Source organism: Vulpes lagopus, chromosome 18 (assembly GCF_018345385.1).
Source record: "Vulpes lagopus strain Blue_001 chromosome 18, ASM1834538v1, whole genome shotgun sequence".
Classification (NCBI taxonomy): Eukaryota; Metazoa; Chordata; class Mammalia; order Carnivora; family Canidae; genus Vulpes; species Vulpes lagopus.
This window is the reverse complement of record NC_054841.1, coordinates 42,042,733-42,063,802: the sequence shown is the minus strand read 5'-3', so window position 1 is coordinate 42,063,802 and position 21,070 is coordinate 42,042,733. Positions and strand designations below refer to the sequence as shown.

The window sequence follows — 21,070 nt, the reverse complement described above, 5'->3', positions numbered from 1 at the left end:
AATTAAATAAAGGAACCGATCATTTATCAGGCCTATTTGAATATACTGAGAAGGGATAGATAACTATTAGTTTAGAGACAAAAATTTGACATAGAGAGGCAGTAAATTTAAGCAAATGAAAAACAAGGCAGTCATTAACTCCAAGAGGAAGAAAAACAGCTGTTTGAGAAAGGAGATGTTCCTGTATAATAAGTGGCTGAACTGTGAATAATACCTAAATATTCAAATAATATAAACAGTGAACATTAACTTAGCCCCATATTGTGATATAACTATATTGAAAACCTGGAAAAAATATAAACTTTGTGTTTGTGTGTATGTGTGTCATTTGTGCTGTGATTGAGAAAATTCTCATCGTCTATAGAAAAAAGCCAATAGACTACATTAAAATGAAAAAAATCAATACATTTCACTATACACGTATTATTTACAATGGGAAGTTAACACAACAGTTAACGAATTAAAGGATAATGCCTCTGATGGACTGAAACCTGGGAGAGATGGGACAAAAGATTGCTGTCTTTAGTTAAGACTTGCATTTCATGTTTAAGACTTTTTTATTTTGGCAAAATTACAGTGAAAATAAAATCACCTACTCATAACTCAATGTGATGTGTTCAGGACATATGTATAAAATTTTTAAAAGGCAACAGTGACTAGAAGTGCTAACAGGTAAATTTCAGAAATCAGTATCAGGTGCTATGTAATTATATGCTAAAGAATGAATATTAGTAATCACGGCTATCATCTATTGATCACTCATTTAGCATCATCTCAATGCTTAGAGCACCCTCTGAGATAGATGCTATTATTATTAACCACATTTTATAGATGAGGTCACGAGAAGCTAAATAACTTCCTTAAACATATGCAGTTGGAAAGTGCAATGGTGGACCTAAGATTAAGATCTGATTCTATACAAAGTGCATAAACTTGGCTACAAGTCCATACTCCAGACATGCCAGGAGGTTATAAAAATTCAGAGGAGTAAAAGATTTAGATTTACCCTTTGGTGAGACCATATCCCAGTAGAGAGCAAGTTTTCCTGTACTTCAAAAAAAATTTTTTTTAAAGATTTTATTTATTCATGAGAGATACAGAGAAAGAGAGGCAGAGACACAGGCAGAGGGAGAAGCAGGCTCCATGCAGGGAGCCCGTTGTGGGATTCGATCTGAGGACTCCAGGATCACGCCATGGGCAGAAGGCAGGCGTTAAACCGCTGAGCCATCCAGGGATTCCCCCCAAAATTTAATTCCAATATAATTTGCAATTTGAAAAGATACTGGTTTGAATTTTAAGAAATGATTTTACTTGAAGTCCTTTTCAACTCACTCCCTACACATTTTTAGTAGGGTTATTCTTAGATTTTTCAGCACAAAACTTAGAATGCTGCCCTGAATTTCTGTGAACAATAATAACATTTCATTGTATTCAGAGAACCTTCCCTTCTAACATCTTATTTGATTGCCATAGTGACTCTACAAAATAAAAAGGGTTGATGTCATTCATCATTTCACAGGTGAGGGTATGAAAGATCATAAAAGTGATGTGGTTTTCTGGGACCCACACCGAAAATAAATCATAGAGTTGTAACCATAATTTGTGATTCTTTGACTCTTTTTCCACCACACATGTAGCTCCTTACATGGCTCCTCAAGAGGGCACTCATTGATGTCACTGCCCTGCCAAAGTCCAGACTTTGGAGAGGCCCAACTCTTTTATGTATGTATGTATGTATGTATGTATGTATGTATGTAAGTATGTATTATGTATTTCAGTTTATTTTATTTATTTTTATTTCAAATTTTAAAATTTTAATTCCAGTATAGTTAACATGCAATGTGATACTAGTTTCAGGTGTACAATATACTGATTCAACAATTCCATATATTGCTCAATACTCATCACCATAAGCATACTTTTAAGCACCTTCACCTATTTCACTCATCTCCCCACCCACCTCCTCTCTGGTAACCTGTCAGTTTGTTCTCTATAATTAAGAACCTGCGGGGCAGCCCGGGTGGCTCTGCCTATGTCTCTGCCTCTCTCTCTGTGTCTCATGAATAAATAAATAAAATCTTTAAAAAAAAAAAAGAATCTGGGGGCAGCCCAGGTGGCTCAGCAGTTTAGTGCCACCTTCAGCCCAGGGCATGACCCTGGAGACCTGGGATCCAGGGCTCTCTGCCAGAAGCCTGCTCACTTCCTTTGCCTGTGTCTCTGCCTCTCTTTCTCTCTGTGTACACACTCTCATGAATAAATAAATAAAATCTTTAAAAAATGAAACTGTTTCTTGATTTGCTTTTCTGTTGTTGTTCATTTGTTTTATTTCTGTTTCTTAAATTTCACATATGAATGAAATCATATGGTATTTGTCTTTCTCTGGCTGGCTTATTTCATTAAGCATTATACTCTCTCTAGATTCATCCATGTTGGAAATGGCAAGATTTCATTCTTTTTATGGCTGAGTAATATTCCACTGTGTGTGTGTGTGTGTGTGTGTGTGTGTGTGTGTGTGTGTATCACATCTACTTTATCAATTAATCTATTGATGGACACTTTGGGTTGTTTCCATAACTTGGTTATTGTAAATAATACTGCAATAAACATAGGGGTGGGTGCATATATTTTTTGAATTAGTGTTTTCGGGTAAATAATCAGTAGTGGAATTCCTGAATCATATGGAAATTCTATTTTAAATTTTTTTGGGGAAACTTCATACTGTTTTCCACAGTAGCTGTACCAGTTTGCCTTCCTATCAACTGTGCATGAGAGTTCCTTTTTCTCCATATCCTTGCTAACATTTGTTTTTTCTTAGGTTTCTTACATTAGCCATTCTGACAGGTGTCAGGTGATAGATATGTTATTGTGGTTTTGATTTGCATTTTCCTGAAGATGAGTGATGTTGAGCATCTTTTCATGTGTCTGTTGGCTATCTGTATATCTGCTTTGGGGAAATGACTGCTCATGTATCCTGAGCATTTTTAAATTAGATTATTTGTTTTTTGGGTGTTGAGATCTATAAGTTCTTTATATATTTTGGATACTAGCCCTTTATTGGATATGTCATTTGTAAATCTTTTCCTATTTGGTATATTGTCTTTTGGTTTTGTTGATTGTTTCCTTTGCTATGCAGAAGGTTTTCATTTTGATGTAGTCTATTTTTGCTTTTGTTTCCCTTGCCTTAGGAGACACAGCTAGAAAAATATTTCCACAGCAATGTCAGAGATATTACTGCCTATGCCTTCTTTTGGAATTTTTGTGCTTTCAGGTCTCACATTTAGGGTTTTAGCCCATTTTGAGTTTATTTTTGTGTATTGTGTAAGAAAGTAGTCCAGTTTCATTCTTTTGCATGCAGTTGTCTAGTCTTTCCACCACCATTTGTTGAAGACTCTTTTTCCCATCTCATTCATATTCTTGCCTCCTTTGTTGAAGATTAATTGACTGTATAATGGTTTATTTCTGGACTCTATTCTGATCTATTGATCTATGTGTCTATTTTTGTGCCAGTACCACACTCTTTTGATCACTACAGCTTTGTAGTATATCTTGAAATCTGGGATTGTGATGCCTCCAGTTTTGTTCTTCTTTTTCAACATTACTTTGGCTATTTGGGGTTTCCTGTGGTTCCATACAAATGTTACGATTATTTTTTTCTAATTCTGTGAAAAATGCTGTTGGTATTTTGATAGGGATTGCATTAAATCTGTAGATTGCCTTGGGTAGTATGGACATTTTAACATTTTTTCTTTCAATGCATGAGCATGGAATATCTTTCCATTTGTTTGTGTTGTCTTCAATTTCTTTCATCAATATTTTATAGTCTTCAGAGTACAGGTCTTTTACCTCCTTAGTTAACTTAATTTCTAGGTATTTTATTGTGTTTGGTACAACTGTAAGTAGAATTGTGTTTATTTTATCTTTCTGTTACTTCATTATTAGTGAATGGAAATGCAACAGATTTCTGTATATTAATTTTGTATCCTGAAATTTTACTGAATTCATTTATCAGTTCTAATAGTTTCTTGGTGGAGTCTTTAGGGTTTTTCTAAATGTATCATGTCACCTGCAAATAATAATAAAAGTTTTACTTCTTTACCAATTTGGATACTTTATAATTTCTTTTTTTTGTCTGATTGCTGTGGTTAGGACTTCTAGTACTGTATTAAATAAAGGTGATGAGAGTGGACACTCTTGTCTTGTTTCTGATCTTAAGGGAAAAATCTCTCAGTTTTTCACCATTGTGTATGATGTTCGCTGTGGGTTTTTCATATAAGGCCTTTATTATGTTGATGTATATTCCCTCTAAACATACTTTGTTGAGGGTTTTTAAAATTCATAAATGGGTGTCGTACTGTGTCAGATGACTTTTATGCATATACTGAAATGATCATATGGTTTTTATTCTTTCTTTTATTGATGTGATATACCATATTAATTGGTCTGTGAGTATTGAACCACACTTGTATCCCAGGAAAAATTCCCACTTGATCATGATGAATGATTTTTTAAAATGTATTTTTGGATTCAGTTTGCTAATATTTTGTTGAGGATATTTGCATCTATGTTCATCTGAGATATTGGCCTGTAATTCTCTTTTTTGTAGCATCTTTATCTGGATTCGGTATTAGGATAATGCTGGCCTCAAAGCTTTCCTTTCTCTTCTATTTTTTTATTTTTGGAATAGTTTGAGAAGAGTAGGTATTAACTTTCTTCAAATGTTTGGTAAGTTCACCTGTGAAGCCCTCTCATCCTGGACTTTTGTTTGTTGGGAGTTGATTGCTGATTCAATTTCATTGCTGATAATCAGTCTGTTTAAATGTTCTGTTTCTTCCTTATTCAGTTTTGGAAGGTTTTATGTTTCTAGGAATTTATCCATTTCCTCTAGGTTGTCCAATTTGCTGGCATATATTTTTTCATAATATTCTTTCATAATTCTTTGTATTCTGTGATGTCAGTTGTTATTTCTCTTCTTTCATTTCTGTTTTTTGTTTATTTGAATCCTCTCTCTCATGACTCTGGCTACATGTTTATCAGTTTTATTGATTGTTTTTCAAAGAATCAGCTCCTGGTTTCATTGATATGTTTTATTGTTTCTCTAGTTTTTATTTCATTTGTTTCTGCTCTAATGTTTATTATTTTCTTTCTTCTACTGGTGGCATTTCAAGATAGTGGAGTCTTCAATAGTATCAGCTACTGAAAGATCATGTTAATTAGAACCTCCATTGACCCAGTCTAGACATGTAGCATGAGTAAACAGTAAACATTTGTTTATTAAACCACCAGAACTTGAGAATAAATTTATTTTATAATTGCAACATAATCTAGTGTATCTTAACTAATATTTTTATTATTCACAACATTCTGATAGGAAATGCTAGGAACTCAGCATAATATAGTTTGAGGAACACTCTTTCAATTCACTAAATTTTTAAATTCACTAAAATTTTTCATGGACTAAAGGTACGCAAAGGGAATACATATAGAATTAAGTGGGAGAAAATGCACAAGGAATAGGTGTTTACCATCACCTTTCTGCTCTGGCAAAAGTTATAATGTATTTGTGAAACCAGGATGTATTTTCAAAGATAAAGTCGCTCTTTTAGCTGTGAAGTCTTAGGCATTTATTTGCAGGTATTTGTATTTTTATTGTGATTCTGTGATAGAGATTAAAAGTTAAGGGGATTTATTTCTAGATTTTTAGATTTTTATTGTTACTTAATGATAGAGATGGTAAAAAATTGAGGTACTTAATGAAGGTTAAGTCCAGGCCACATGATTAAACAGTAGAGAAATTTTTTTGAGTGTTCCTATATAAGTCAAATGATAGGATATATTTTAGCCTGGAGAATATGATCCTTCACTGAATTAGTCTATTTTTGAGATGCCTTGACTTACTCACTTAAAAGGAATCACTTTATTAAGTTTTAGAAGAATTTGATTTGGTCCACACTTAAGTGCCACCTGGTACTCTCATGATTAGCATTGATGATTACTCATTGATTTTGGTTCTTTGATTAAAATATTCATAATTAAACATCAACCAGTTGCAGATGTGTGAACAATTATCAAGTGAATTGAAATTATCTCAAAAGACCAGATTGAAAACTGGTTGGTCTGGTGATTTTGGTCATGTGAATAGCTGGATTAGATTGCTCCAAGGCAAACAAACTGATTGCTCAGAGAGCAGTGTACACAAACCAATCAACTAGATTTCAGAGTGATGCAGTCAAGCCATATCAACACAGTCTTCAAATAGCCTCCCTGGTGAGACACTGTTTTTCATTTAACCTGAATGTTATTTTTGGATATGGGATGATTTATAGTTTCTTTTCAATATGGGGTCAGTGTGAGATACTCCTCAGAGTCTAATTAATAGATTTGTATCACACTGGACAAAGGATTCTGAGCTTTGCCATTTTTTTTTCTATGCAACATTTTTATTAAGAATTGGTTGAGGACATTGATGTTGATCAAACTCATAGATGACAGGAAGCTGGAAGGAGACTGAATCAAGATCCAATAATATCTTAATATCTGATAATAATGAACTCTAACAAGATGAAAATAATAATAATAAAAAAGAAACCTAGGTCCTTGCTTTAGGATCGATTCCCCAAACCTCCAAAGATGGATTGATTTGTGCATGCTTGAGAAGACTGTGTAAGTCTTTACTAGTTGTAAGGTCAATATAGTCAATAATAAGATCTGTGACTTCTAAAAAAGCTAACCTGACTCTATGGTGTATTAATAGAAAAATATCTTCCAAAATACAGGAAATGAAAGTCCAGTGCTATTCCAACATCGTTATACTGGAGCTGAATTGTGTGTTTAGTTCTCAGATAATGTTCAAAAAGGTTTGACCAGGAAGGCACAGGAAATGAGCATGAAATTCAATGAAAAAATCTGAATGAACAAGGAATGTTTTCTCTAAACTAGGGGTCATGATTATCATCTTCAAATGTTTGAAGGTTTCTCATATGGAGGATGAAATAATTTGGTTCTGGGAAGTGAAACCTGGATTACAGGCCAACACTTTAAGGAGGTAGATTTGGAATTGCCTTAAGAAAGAACTTTTATGTGGACTATCTTGGCAAACAGTAAGATCAGAGGCTAGTCATGGAGGTGTCTTGCCAAATGCTGAGTCATCTTGGGAGGTTGTAAAGTTGGGATTGCAAAATGGTGTCCTATAGACACATTTGTCCCATTAACATATTTTCTTTAGCTTTCTAGTATGTTAAGAATTTTTGACTTTATCACAAATACTTTTGAAAAGTACAATGTTATTACAAAGAGGTTATTTTCCATCAGCCTTCATTATTGTGAGTTAACAATCAGTTGAGGAAAAGTATCAGCTTCTGCCTTTTGACATGGTGTGTACTCCATGATTGTCTAGTCCCCCCCACTCCCCCTTGTGTTCCTCAGCTAGAGGCAAAAGGTATTTGTCATTTGTCCTCTCACTTGAGTTACTGCTTTGCTTACATTCAACCCACCTCAATTTGTAACTTACTGCCTGGCTTCTCTAGGTTTTATTTGTGATCCTGGCTGGACACACCAATTAACTGGATTAGAGTATAGGACTTATTTAGAAATCAGTGATTTTCAAACTTATATTTTTGGTTGAATTACCTCCACTCTTCCACATTTACCTTGCCAAATGAAATCTCATACCAAATCCCAAGTCATAAAACATGATAGAGAAGACATTCTCTTTGAAGGAGGATGAATACTCTCTATCTCATTATTTAACCTTTCCCCTAAGGAAAGAAATGAAATTTTAGGGTTCCAATTTGACATTCTCTTCAAAAAGATGAAAACACTAACATAAATGGTATTTCTAAACACTAGAGTATTGTTTTAAAGAAAAAAATTCCCATTTCTGAGACGAAAATAAATATATGCACAGAAAGGAGCACAACCTAGTGGGAGTATCTGGGATTTAGTCCTGGCTTTGACATTCACCAATTGGAGGGACTTTAGGCCCTTTGGAATCTCAGATACCAAGACCTGGAGGGAAATTTTGGAGACCAACTAATCTACACTCCTCACTGTATAGATAAGGGAACTGAAGAGTGGAAGATAAAATGGTTTGACCAAGGAAACATGGCCACTGGGTGTCAGAGCTTGTATTAGAGCCCAAGAATGACCTCACATTGTCTTCTTCCCATGTTCCTTTTCTTCCTGTCCTGGTAGACAATCTTTTGAGTCTCTTTCCACACAATGGGTTTAAATCACTTTGCTTTTCTTCTGTTTTCTTGGGAGGGTTTTCTCCTGCCATTTCTCTGAGGTGTTCTTACAAACTAACATCCATTAAGCAATTCTTTACATGGGGTGGACTGCTCTCCCTTTTCGAGGGGAATGGAAAATGGAAAATTGTTTTGTCTTACCTGTTTTCTCTTGGGCAATAAGTTCTTTATTGCTAAATGGGACATACTTGCTGAAGAGAAGATAGAAAACACAACATTTTCGGTACAGATAATGGGAAACCAATTAGATAAACTCCAGCAATCAGGCTGTTATTCAGGCATGAATCTCTTTCTATAACTGCTGTTTACTCATTTCTAGACCTGGATTCACTCATGTCCTCTCCTCAACCCACTGGAAATGGTAAGAATTCAATACCATTCCTTTTCAAAATTCCCTTGGCTTGTATTTAAGAGCATGAAGTCTGTTTATAGATGGAGATGTGATCGGAAACATGTCAATGGGCGTCATAAAGGAAAAATGTCTAAACCAATGAAAAATACCCAAAAAAGAGTTTGAAAGAGTGGGGGTTTTTAAAAACCTTTCTGAAGCATATCCAACTCCAATGCTAACTGTCTGACAAAAATATTATCTTAGGAAAATTTAGTAGCTAGATAGACATACCTATTTTAACTGTTTGTTTGTGTCTTCATTAAGAAGCACTAATAGTCTCCTTTAGCTAAGCGTTGAATAAAATTCATTCTGAAGCAGTGGCTTAAGGAGTGAGAAATTACTCTTTAGATAGATTTTGAATCTTAACAGGAAATTATTTTAAGAACTCTATCTTTCTGAAATCCATGCAAATGTGATCCGAATTGAATCAACACAGCTTGCTTTTTAATTTTTCTTAATTGGAGATTAAGTTTCTTTCCTTTGGGTTTCCAGTCAAACTTGATGTTTCTCGTGGTTTTCATAGCTTTTGAAAATTAGAGAAGAAGTGCCCAACTTCGATTCTCTATGTTAAGTAGGCTGTTTTCCAGCAATTTCACCCAAAAGCTCCCAGAACCAGGCCTGGGCTCTGAGATATTGCCTAGCTGTGCTTGAGGTTTTAAAAGCTTGATTCTTATCCATTCTGAGTCAAATGGTATTCCCTGTTTTAAGGCATAGCTCCTAGCCCAGACACAGCAGTGTCCCTGAGATAAAACTTGTGTTACCATTTTTATTTCATAAACTCATGTGTGCACTATAAATTTCAATACTTCTTGAGAAAAAAAATAGATTAGAGAAAAAAAATGAAGTTATTGATACCTCTAGGCGATTTTAGTAAGAAATAAGTATAGGGACAGTCAAGTTACTCTGGTAAAATTTGAACAAGGTAGGACACTTGAGTAGATTAGTCTTTGCTTGATTGCTGATCCTCTTCCTACTTTATTAGTCACTTCTTAGTCGTATTTACTGGTATCCAGTCATGTTCCAACTTCTAACTTCTGAATGTTAGAATGCCCTAGGACTCGGTCTCCTACAGCTTGTCTTTCCTATTTACACTTATTTCTTAGATAATCTAACTGATCTCATGGCATTGAATGCTATCAACATGTGGGTGACTCTCAGTTTATGTCTCCAACTCTTTTCTCTATCCTAGATATTTATTTATTTATTTACTATTTTGTTTTTAAAGTAGCTACATGCCCCATGTGGGTCTTGAATTCATGACCCTGAGATCAAGAGTCACATGCTTTACCTACTGAGCCAGCAAGGTGGCCCTCTATCCTAATTCTTTAAATCATTTATTTTACCTCTCCACTTGGATATTCAATGCAAATTTAAAAAGTTAACATGCTTCAGTATATGTGCTGCCGAAGCGAGCACAGTTAACATGCTTCAAACTAAACTCTTGATTTTCTACCCATTCCTCATTAACCTGGTTTTCCCTGCATGTTGTCCACTGACATATATACCAACTCCACATTGTCCCCATGTCCACCTTTGCCTTCTCCCCTACTCCTCCATTCCTTATCTAATCTATTGGTAAAAGAATCAGCAAATTTGAGGACTCTACCTTCATAATATATCCCCAAATCTGACTTATTTCTCATCACTTCCTCTAACTTCTACCCTGGTCTAAGCCACTGGCCTTTCTCTTCTGGAATGTTGCAGTCACCTAGCTCTGATCTCCCTGGTTTCCAGCTGTGCCCTTCCCCCTGCCCACTCATAGTCTATTATTCACTCTGAGGCAAAGAAATCCCATTTCATTCAGAGTGAATGCAAAGTCCTTACCTGACCTAGAATGTCTTCCATGGTCTTGCTCTCTTGCTCCTCTCTGACCTGATTTCTTTCCCTGTTTTCAGCTCATATCTTCCCAGCCTTACTGGCATTCTTGTTTATAAAACACATTAAGTGTGCCCTGGGTACCTGGCCTTTACCCTTGATAGTTCCTCTGTGGGGAATGCCCTTTCTCCTAATACCCACATGAACATCTTCCTTAACCATCTTCAGGTCTATATGTAAACGTCACCTTACTAGAGTAGACAATGCTGGATGCTTTTTATAAAACACAGATACCCCTTCCCCTGGCACTCTCTCTTTCTCCTACTTTGCTCTATTTGTCTTCATAACACATTCACCAACAATCTTGTAATTGCTTTATTGTCTGGTCTTTGTCTCTCTCTTTTATCCCCATTAGTATACAAGATTCGTAGGAGGAGAACTTTGTTCTCTATGGACAGTGCTCAGCATGTAGTTGAGCTCAGTAAATATTTGTTGAATGAATAAATGGTTTGCTAGCAAGCAATTAGATAATAGAATTATACTGTGAATTTAATAAGCATACAGAAAATGTTCATTTTTAGAGGAAATAATAGAAACATTTTAAATATTTAAAGATATTTCCTTTTGCATCTTGGGGAAGTTTGGGGAAGGAATCAAGTAAGGCAGGTCACAAGAAATTTGCCCTACAAACATCGGAGATTTTGCCTGGATGTTCTAAAAGCTTGCTAGTTTACCATTTGAGAGTCTTCATCTTGTCAGTTATAAGGACGATACAGAACACTTTCTTCTCTTTGTGTGGCTTTTCTCTGTACTGGGGCTTGTTAGAATTCTCTCAAAGAAAGTTAAAACTCCCCAGAGATCTCTGGGCTTGCTGGAATGGTATCTCCCAGAGTGTTTCTCCTTCTCTTTTAGTAAGCATGACAGTGTGAACAGTAGTAATCATTTAAAAATATGCTCATAACATCTAGGAAAACCAGGCCTCCTCATTAGCAGCTTTCTCTGTGCCTTTCTAAATCCATGGTAAATAATTCTCTCCTGATCCCCACAAATACTTAATTATAGCACTAGCAGCAGCTCATTGAGGCAGGAAGCCAGGCCTAACTGCAATGCCCAGAGGAGATACTGAAAGTCGCTCCCTGCTGCATAATAAAACCAGCAGATTAGGGCAGATTAGCTTTTCCCACAGGTTGGAGCATTACTCTTGCTTTCTCTCCCATTTCTTCTCTTGATGCTGTCAAGTCACTTTCAAAATATGTGTCCCATGGAAGGCTGACACCTGAGCCCACATCTTAGTGAAATGTCTAGAAAATGGATTTGGTCACCATCTGAGAAGGCAAATCAGAATGTGCTCCACGTGGGTCTCTTGGTTTCATCATTAGGGTTCAAAATATGGTCGGTCAATTTTGTGTGCCTCCAGATTCATGTTTCCCTCTGAGCTAAATGCAATGCCTGGAGGAGGGCAGTAAGGGGAAGTTGGGTGTCTAAAGGGAGCTGCTGACCCTAGGAGACAGGTTAACTCTTTCAGAAAGGTCAAAACTCAGGGCAGAATTTTGACCCCAGTGGTCTCCAGCCCCTGGTATGACTTTCATGATTTTGTTGCATCCTGTGGTAAAAGAGACTTTGCAGGGACGACTGGGTGGCTCAGTGGTTGAGTGTCTGCCTTTGGCTCAGGGCATGATCTGGGAGTTCCGGGATGAGTCCCACATTAGGCTCCCTGCAGGGAGCCTGCTTCTCCCTTTGCATGTGTCTCTGCCGCTTTCTCTGTGTCTCTCAGGATTAAATAAATAAAATCTTTAAAAAGAGAGAGAGAGAGAGGAGAGAGAGAAAGAGAGAGAGAGAGAGGGAGAGAGAGAGAGAGAGAGAGAGAGAGAGAGAGAGAGAGAGAGAGAGACGTTGCAGATGAAATTTAGCTTACTGGGCAGCCCCGGTGGCACAGCGGTTTAGCGCCCACTGCAGCCCGGGGTGTGATCCTGGAGACCCAGGATCGAGTCCCGCATCGGGCTCCCTGCATGGGGCCTGCTTCTCCCTCTGCCTGTGTCTCTGCCTCTCTCACTCGCTCTGTGTCTCTCATGAATAAAATAAATAAATAAATAAATAAATAAAATCTAAAAAAAAAAAAAAAAAGAAATTTAGCTTACTAATGTGCTGACATTAAGAAAGGGAGATAATGCCAGGTTATCTGGGTGGGCCCAATAAGGTCACAGGAGCCCTGAAGTGGAAGAGAAGGCAGAAATTATGAAGCATAGGAAGGATTTGGGTGTATTGTTAGTTTCAGGATGGAGGGAGCCACATGAGACAATACCGTTTTCAATCATATGGCCAACTAGCATTCTTAGAAACATCTTTGTCATGTGCAACTCTCCATCTCAGAGTGCATTTCCAGGAAATCCAAGCTAAGACACCATCTTTGTTTACATTTGTAGAGGAATCCTACGGTAGGATTTTGAAAGGGGTGAAGTGGAAACTATGCATGGTCAAAATTAACTTTGCAAACTTTTTAGGAAAGTTGGAAATCGGTGTGCTGCATCTCAGTACATTACAGGCCATTCTTACCCACAAGAAGTCTGGTCCCATTACATTCTTTGTACAGGGGAGCAGGGAAAATTAATTTATGAAACACATGTCAGTGACTGAGCAGCAACCTGCAGTGGTGAAGATTCCTTACATACCATAGGATGAGCCTCCCTTTAAGTTCTCATTTTCTCACCTGTAAACTGAGAATCTGATAGTATGTATTTCACAGGTGATGTTGGAGGTTTAACAAGATGATGCATGCCAAGCCCTCAGCACAGTATTGAGTTGTGGGATTTGTGACCCTAGCTGTGGATTTCATTTCCATATTCTCTCAGCCCTCATCTGAGTTCACCTCCAACTGCTGACAGCTTCTCTGTCTCTGCCTCTCTGCTCTGAGGCCTTTTCCAGCATCCTGAGGCTCACTTAGCCTGTGCACAGGGCAGCCCAAAGTGCTAGGGATTTAACATCTGGGGTCAACTCAAACATGAGAGATGTTGCTGGTAGATTAATCACCCATTAATCAACCTTGTTCCCTGTAGGACAAATCTAAACACATTCTACACAACACCCTTGGAGAGTCCCCAGTGGGACTGAGCCTCAGGGGCCTACAATGAAAACCTGCTAAAATATCCACCCTCTATATGCTTTCCTCACTTCCTTTCTTCATTTCACTCTTTCTCTTGTGCTTCCTAGGACTGACCCCCCAAATGGCCCTCTTCTGAGTCCTTGTCTCAGGGGTTGCTTTTTGCAGGAACCCAAATAGAACAGCAGCATATAACACACATTCACCGTTCTTAAAACTGTTATCAAATTAAAGTGAGAGGAAACCCTTGAGCCCTCCTATTCTTTTCTGACTCAGTGATCTGGTTCCTGCAGAAATGTCATGAGCAGGATCATTGAAGGACTGTGTCCTTCGTTCCCCTCACTAACATGCCGAAGGTCAGTCGGCTGGTAGGTAGGCATGGTGAAGCCTGAGCCAAAATCCCTTCCTAATGGATTTCATTGCACGTGTATTCACTTGAATTTATAGCTCATTTTTTTGTAAAGCAGCTTTCGTCTTAGAGCCTGAGACACATATAACATTCTGGAAGCATGTGTTTGCTGCTTATGGATTCATGAGGAGAGGAAATAAGGTGGAGAGAGGCAGGGAGGAAAAACCAGAAGAAAAGAGGAAGATATGATACCTGCTTAACTTTGGTATGCACTTCTGGTTATTTGCCCCTTTAGCATGGGAAATATGGTTCCTTTTTTAATGATAGAAAATTGAACTATTTACAGAATAGAAAATGTCCAGGTCACTGATGGGGTCACATGCTTCAAGTGATATGAGACACTGTTAGGAGGTGGGGGGCAGGGTGCAGTGTTGGATGTGGGGCTGAGTCTCACCCACTTTCCACCAGTCAAAATTCTTTTTTTTTTATTTTTTAAATTTTCTTGAGTTCTGTCTCGCATTCTCTATCTTCTTCTTCACAGTGTAGCTTCAATATCACTTTATTTCAGTTTGTTATGTCTTCAGTGTAATTTATTTCTGTTTAGAGTAGACATGCCAGAGACACCACGAACACTTGTTAGCCCAGCAAGGAAGGAATCTCTCTTAGGAATTCTGGCTAATATGTACTTTTAACCCCAAGATTAAAAAGATTTAATTTACTTTCATACCCCACCAATGGTTAAGTCTACTTGTATAGCTTTATTTGTGGACCACTGGACTGTCATAATCATGCATTGTGGACAGCTGTTTCTCTATGAGAATCCCAATTCCCAATAGGCTATTCCCTTGTTCAGCCAGGAGAATTAAACCTAGATTGGACAAGATGGTTTTCATTTTGGGGGACTTGAATTACTTTCATAAACTCATGTGTGACTTCATACCTCCATTTCAGGAAAGAGAAACAAGTATTGGTCCAACTCATGCTACAAAGAAATGAGAATATGCTTATTTTTTTAAAAATAAGTAAGATATAATTAGATCTATCTCCTACCTTTTTCACTTCAATAAGATATTTGGAAGATAGATTGGAGAAATCCTATATATTCCTTTTTAAAAAATATATTTTTAATTTATTTTAGAGAGAGAGAGTATGAATGAGGGTCAGACAGGTAGAGGGAGAGGGAAAGAATCTCAAGCAGACTCCACGCTGAGTGTAGAGCCTGATGTTGGGCTCCATCTCATCACCCTGGGATCATGACATGAGCTGAGATCAAGAGTCAGATGCTCAACCAACTAAGTCACCCAGGTGTCCCAGTCCTATACATTTCTTAGAGCAGTGTCTCAAACTTCACCATTTGTGACTTAACAAATATGAAGACCAAACAAAACCAAACACCAAAAAATACAATCCTATTCTTTGGGTATAAATTATTTTTAAAAGGCAGTAAAACTAATTGCTATTTTTACCTAGCCTCCAGGCAGAAAGGCTCATGTACTCACTGTGGTGGTTAAGGAGAGAACCCCAAATTCTACTAGTTACTTACTGGCTGAAGATTTGATCAAAACCAAAACCAAACCAAGCTAAAACAAAACAAGACAAAAAAATGCAAGAGGACATTTTTCTCCATGAAATTTTCTATTTGAAATTAGATTTTCCAAAGATAATGGTGCTTTTCCTTCTCTCCCCTAACTTTTAATCTAAATAATCAAATGGTTATTTAATACTATAAATCGAAGACAGAATACATATAAGTGGCATTGATTATAAAAAGTTAATGACTAATGCTAGGTATTCGAAAAAGATTGTAAGCTAAGAGTTTAGCAATTGTGACAAAATTTTCTGTTACCTATGGAGGAAAAGGTAAATGAATTTCTTTGCTTGCTTTGAACTGCTGAAGTTCCAGTATTCTTTTCTGAAAGATATCTTTAGATTGTGAATAAATTGCTATATTATTGCTGTGATCATCTCATGGGCTTCTTCAGATCATGCTTTCCATGTCATCGATGCTTAATCTTTCTGATCTGAATCTAGGTACAGCTCTATAAGATGTTCACAGTCATGGCTAAATTACTCCTTCTGAGTTAGATCTAAAAGCAATATTATATCATGTCAGAAAAGGACTCAGAGCAATTGCAAGCCATTTTCAGCTTCTGTCAACCACCTGAGTTTCAAGCAGGCTAATAAATTTATTTTTAAAAAACAATATCAGTTACTGTATTATTTAAATTCTAGGGACAAAGAAAGTCTGGTTCATTCATTATTCAGATTTTTGCCAACACATCACACCAATCTTGTCCAGTTAATTTTTAAAAAATGGGAAAAATTCTCATTTGTTCTGTTTGATGAAATTGCTGTAAAACTATCCAGTGATACTAACTTTTGTGGGGTTTTGCAGCACCGTAAAATCCCCACACATGTGTTCAGAATGGACCCTTAAAAAATAGAACTAGGTCACTACTGGATCATGTGTCTACCATCTATGGTCATTAGACATCTGGATAAATTTGGATGAGGAAGAAGCTAGAAAGAAACAGCTTCTATATATAGAATGCAAGGAGACATCATCAATTCCTTGAGACAGGGAACTGAAAAGTTTTCAGCAAACTGATAGAGGGGTTTCTGACTTGCAAAATTGAAATATGACTTAAAAATGATTTCAAGGGATAATTATGTAGTCTAATAAATTGCTTTGAAAAGGGAATGTGTTTGTAATTCTCAAATCAAATATAACTTCTCTTGACAAATGAAGTTCAGGTTACTTGTTAAATTTTTTGGCTTCCGTGCAACTAATGTGTGTTGCTCATTGATGGAATTCTTCTTCATGTTTTTTAATGTATCTCATTTCAATGTTATGTCAGATATGCAAACATGGTTCAGCATAACTGTGAAACAAATATTATCTTAAATCAATATAATCTCCACAGTTTTTCAGGTACTTGTGGAACTGTGGTGATTTGATATGTAGACTGTGGACTGCCATCAGGTTTGGCTTCAAGATTTGTTGACACTGCTCTTAGCTAAAGTTTAAAAAAATCCCACAGATGTTTTGAGCTGGGGATATTGTTCTTAACATTGATGCTGAGAAGTCATTTTTAGTTTTATTATTTCATCCCAGCTTTGGATTTATTACCTCTTCGCATTATTTTAGATATCCAAACTTTCCAAACACATTTGTTCTCACTGAGGTGGTTGTACCAGGACAATGAAAATGATCAGCAACACAGCGTATTGGACTTTTGAGATTAAAAAATCGTTCTTCGTGGGGTTTTCAGTGACTGGGCTTGAAAGTAATAGAATAACAACTGATTTCCTCTACCCACAATTAAGAATATTTCTAAAGGAAGAGGCAAAGAGAAGGCTGTACTTCTGTTTCCTTAATGGAGCACATTTTAGAATAAAGATGAGAAGGACAAGAGCCTGACATGGGGCTTGATCCCACCACTCTCAGATCATGACCTGAGCCAAAATCAAGAGCTGATTGCTTAACCAACTGAGCCACTGAAGCAGCCCTGCTACACTTCTATTTACTTTTCTTTTTGCAGCCTGCGTGAATGTGTTTGGGAACCCAAAGATTGAAGTATCTTAACTCTTGCCCTTTTGTTTAAGATCTGTAGACCCACATGGCAAAATTCTTATATTGCTACTCTTGCACTGGTCATAGTCAATGCTTTTTGTTTAAGAACAGACACCCACCACCACCACCATGAGGATGTGGAGAAAAAGGAACCCTCATGCATGTTGGTGGGAATGCAAACTGGTACAGCCATTGTGAAAAACAGTATGGAGGTTCCTTAAAATTTAAAAATTGGACTACCCTACAATCCAGGAATTCCACTATTCTGTATCTACCCAAAGAATACGAAAACACAGTGGGATGCCTGGGTGGCTCAATGGTTGAGCATCTGCCTTTGGCTCAGGGCATGATCTTGGAGTTCCAGGATCAGGTCCCACATCGGGCTCCCTGCATGGAGCCTGCTTCTCCCTCTGCCTGTGTCTCTGCCTCTTTCTGTGTGTCTCTCATGAATAAATAAATAAAATCTTAAAAAAAAAAGAATACGAAAACAATAATTTGAAAAGATATATGCATCCTTATGTTTATTGTGGCATTATTTACAATAGTCATATTATGGAAGTAGCCTAAGTGTCCATTGATAGATAAATGGATATAGATGTGGTGTGTATATATACACACACACTCACAATGGAATACTATTTGGCCATAAAAAGAATGAAATCTTGCCATTTGCAACAACATGGATGGAGCTAGAGAGTATAATGCTAAGTGAAATAAGTCAATCAAAGAAAGACAAGTGCTATACCATTTCACTCATATGTGGAATTTAAAAAACAAAACAAATGAATGAAGAAAAAAAGACAAACCAAAAAATAAACTCTCAACTATGGTGAATAGGTTATCAGAGAGAAGGTGGGTGGGGGTAAGGGTGAAATAGGTGATGGGGATTTAAGAGTACACTTAATGTGATGAGTAATGTGTAGATTTGTATACTGTACACCTGAAAACAATATAGCACTGTATATTAATTAAACTGGAATAAAAAAGAGTAGTTGCCCCCATATTTTGCTATCAGCTGATGCCAAATCACAAGAATTATGCAGGAAAGATTCAGGGCTTAATCTAATATTTTAAAATGAGATAGTCATCATTAGCAGGTTTTTTTTTTTCAAAGAATTACGAGATTTTGTGCTTTATTTCTTTTCCTATAATGACTTGTTATTGACAACGGCCTTGACACTTACCCTTGAAAATGTCAGAAGAGGCACAGGAGATGTATGATCTTTAGTGTCCCTGCTATCTTCTACTGATCATGGGCAGGACAGATGTTTGTCACCACCATATAGAGGCAGCTCCCTACCAGAACCCTTCTAGTGGGCAGTGAGGAGAGAATGGATGCCCCTTTTGGTTAAAATAGACAATATTTTGAGGAGAAAGAAATGATTAGAATCACTAGTGCACAATCTTCTTTCTTATTACCTAACCCATCTTATTTTCTTCTCTTTTGGAAACATCACTCTAAAAACTTCAAGAATAAGCATTTCAAAGATCATTTCAAGCAAGTGAAAGAATAAGAAAATCTCCTAATGGGCCCAAGGAGTCTCTCTGATCCAAACTATGGCTTCTCAGTTTCATTGTTCCTCAGTTCTCTTTCCCAAGCATATCCTTCCTTCTGCCCCAGTTTCTTTTATGTTTTCCTCTCTGAATGATCTTGAGGCAACATTTTTAATCATGGAAGAAAAGAATCAAATAGGACTTTTAAGAAAATATATAAGTAAAAGGAATAACAATTGGAAATAAAGAGTAAGACATTGGGGCAGGGATGAAGTGCAGGGAAAACCAGTGCCACAATTCACCAGAGTGGTCTTTGTCTACTGCTATCCACTATAGGTGAAACACATAGGCTTTCTGTCCATTGGCTTACCAAGGGATTCCCTAAGCTCTGAATTGGTACAGCCAGGGCAAAGACTGTTATGACACAGAAAAGAAAGCTGTTCTCTTATCTAAGGGAATAACCTTATCTAAGATATATCCCTATCTAAGATAATGGTGCCAGTTTCTTCAACAGACCCTTTAAGAATGCCTGTTAAGGGTGGCAGCAGGCAGCTTGGATCTTACTGTGAAAGTAGATAAAGTGACTTCTCAGAGCAGAATTTCCACTCCAGGGAATAGGGGATCCCCTGGGTTGAAGAGTTAAAGGAAAATTGCCTGTGGCCTGTCAGTTGGTAGTGTGCTGGGGAGTCTGTTTCATCTGCATTTCTAATTAAAGCCCAAATTAAACCCAGTCAAATGTTCACATGAAAAGCCCCAAAAGAATGAGTTTCCAGATTCCATCAATTCAAAAAGAGTCTCATGTGTAAATCCCTAACTCAAATGTCTGACCCACTTTATATCCACTTTCCCCCAAGAGTTCTGGAGAAGAGGTTATACAGCTGTCAATGTTCAGAGAGCAATTTGCCTGGATTATTAATTTCCCTTTTAGTGAACCGCATAAGAGAAATTATTCTACTCAGTTGAATGAGTCTGTAAATGTAGGGGGATGGCAGAAGTGATGTGATGAAGGAGAATTCAGGGATGACCAATGTTCCTATTCAGGAAAAGGAAATGCTTTGTGGCTAAAATAATAAGTTTGATTGTGAGAAAGATGAATTTAAGCTTCCAGGGTGAGTAGGAAATGAGATCTAAGAACAAGGTAAAGATTGTAGGTTAAAAATGGAGGTCATGAACACCATCGAGGCATGGGGGTAAATTAGATGAGTGTGAAAAAATACAGTAGAGAAGAAAGGATGAGATGGTCTTGTGCCTGCAACCATGCATGGATACTTGAGAAGCCTACTGTTTGCCAATCACTCGATGGCCCAGTCATTTCTCCATGCCCAATATGGGGCACCGCAACCTCCTCAGAGCATGGGACTCACCAGCAGAAACCTTACATAAAATGATTCATTAAACAATTTGTTTTCTTTCCATCTATCACAGGCCACCAGAAGTCCAAACACAATAATGCAGGAGAAGATAGCCAGTAAAGGAGTGATATCTCTGTTTATTTCTCCCCTGCCCCACAGCTTATAAAAGATTTACTTATTATGCACAAAGCAGAGGAGTAGAGTGTCTCCAGGCCACTCTGCCAAGGGTCCGTTTTACCTATCACAAAATTGAGTGTCTTTACTTCAAAATTCCCAGCCCACCCTTTATGCATCCTCTCAGTGGGCTCAGTTGTGGCAGCAGAGGTTAGAAGGCAGGTATCCAGGGAAACTCACCCTGGGGTCTCTCTCCAGCTGCTGCTTGTGATGTAGGCTGCGTCTTCTCTTGGCTTTTGCAAGGCCATTGTGATAAAAGTGGTATAGGCCTTCAGTGAAGGGAAGCTGTGGAGAATCAAACAGAAATAAGACATAATTAGCTTCTGGGGTTGGCCCCAGGATAGGGAAACAAAAGCTGGGGCTGCATGCAAGGGTTCCATGGGCTGGGATGTATGTAAGAAAACTGGCAACTTTCTATCAGACTTATACTTCAATTTCCCTCTCTTTGTACTTTCATTTTCTTTACTTTTTCTTATGTACTGCCCATTCACTTCCTCTCTTCAAATACCTTCTACCTTTTCCTTTATTTCTTCAGTTTCTACCCATTTAAAAAAACTCTTCCTCCATGGAGCATTCCCTTT

The 21,070-nt window shown here is 37.4% G+C and overlaps 1 protein-coding gene across 1 annotated transcript in view; it reads right to left on the bottom strand.

The window, feature by feature from the left end:
- PCSK2 (proprotein convertase subtilisin/kexin type 2) overlaps nt 1-21,070 on the bottom strand; it is a 249,775-nt gene that overhangs the window by 194,620 nt on the left and 34,085 nt on the right. Inside the window, exon 2 of the mRNA XM_041732130.1 lies at nt 20,670-20,774. Within this exon, the coding sequence (XP_041588064.1) occupies nt 20,670-20,774 (105 nt within the window). The remainder of the gene's footprint in view (nt 1-20,669; nt 20,775-21,070) is intronic.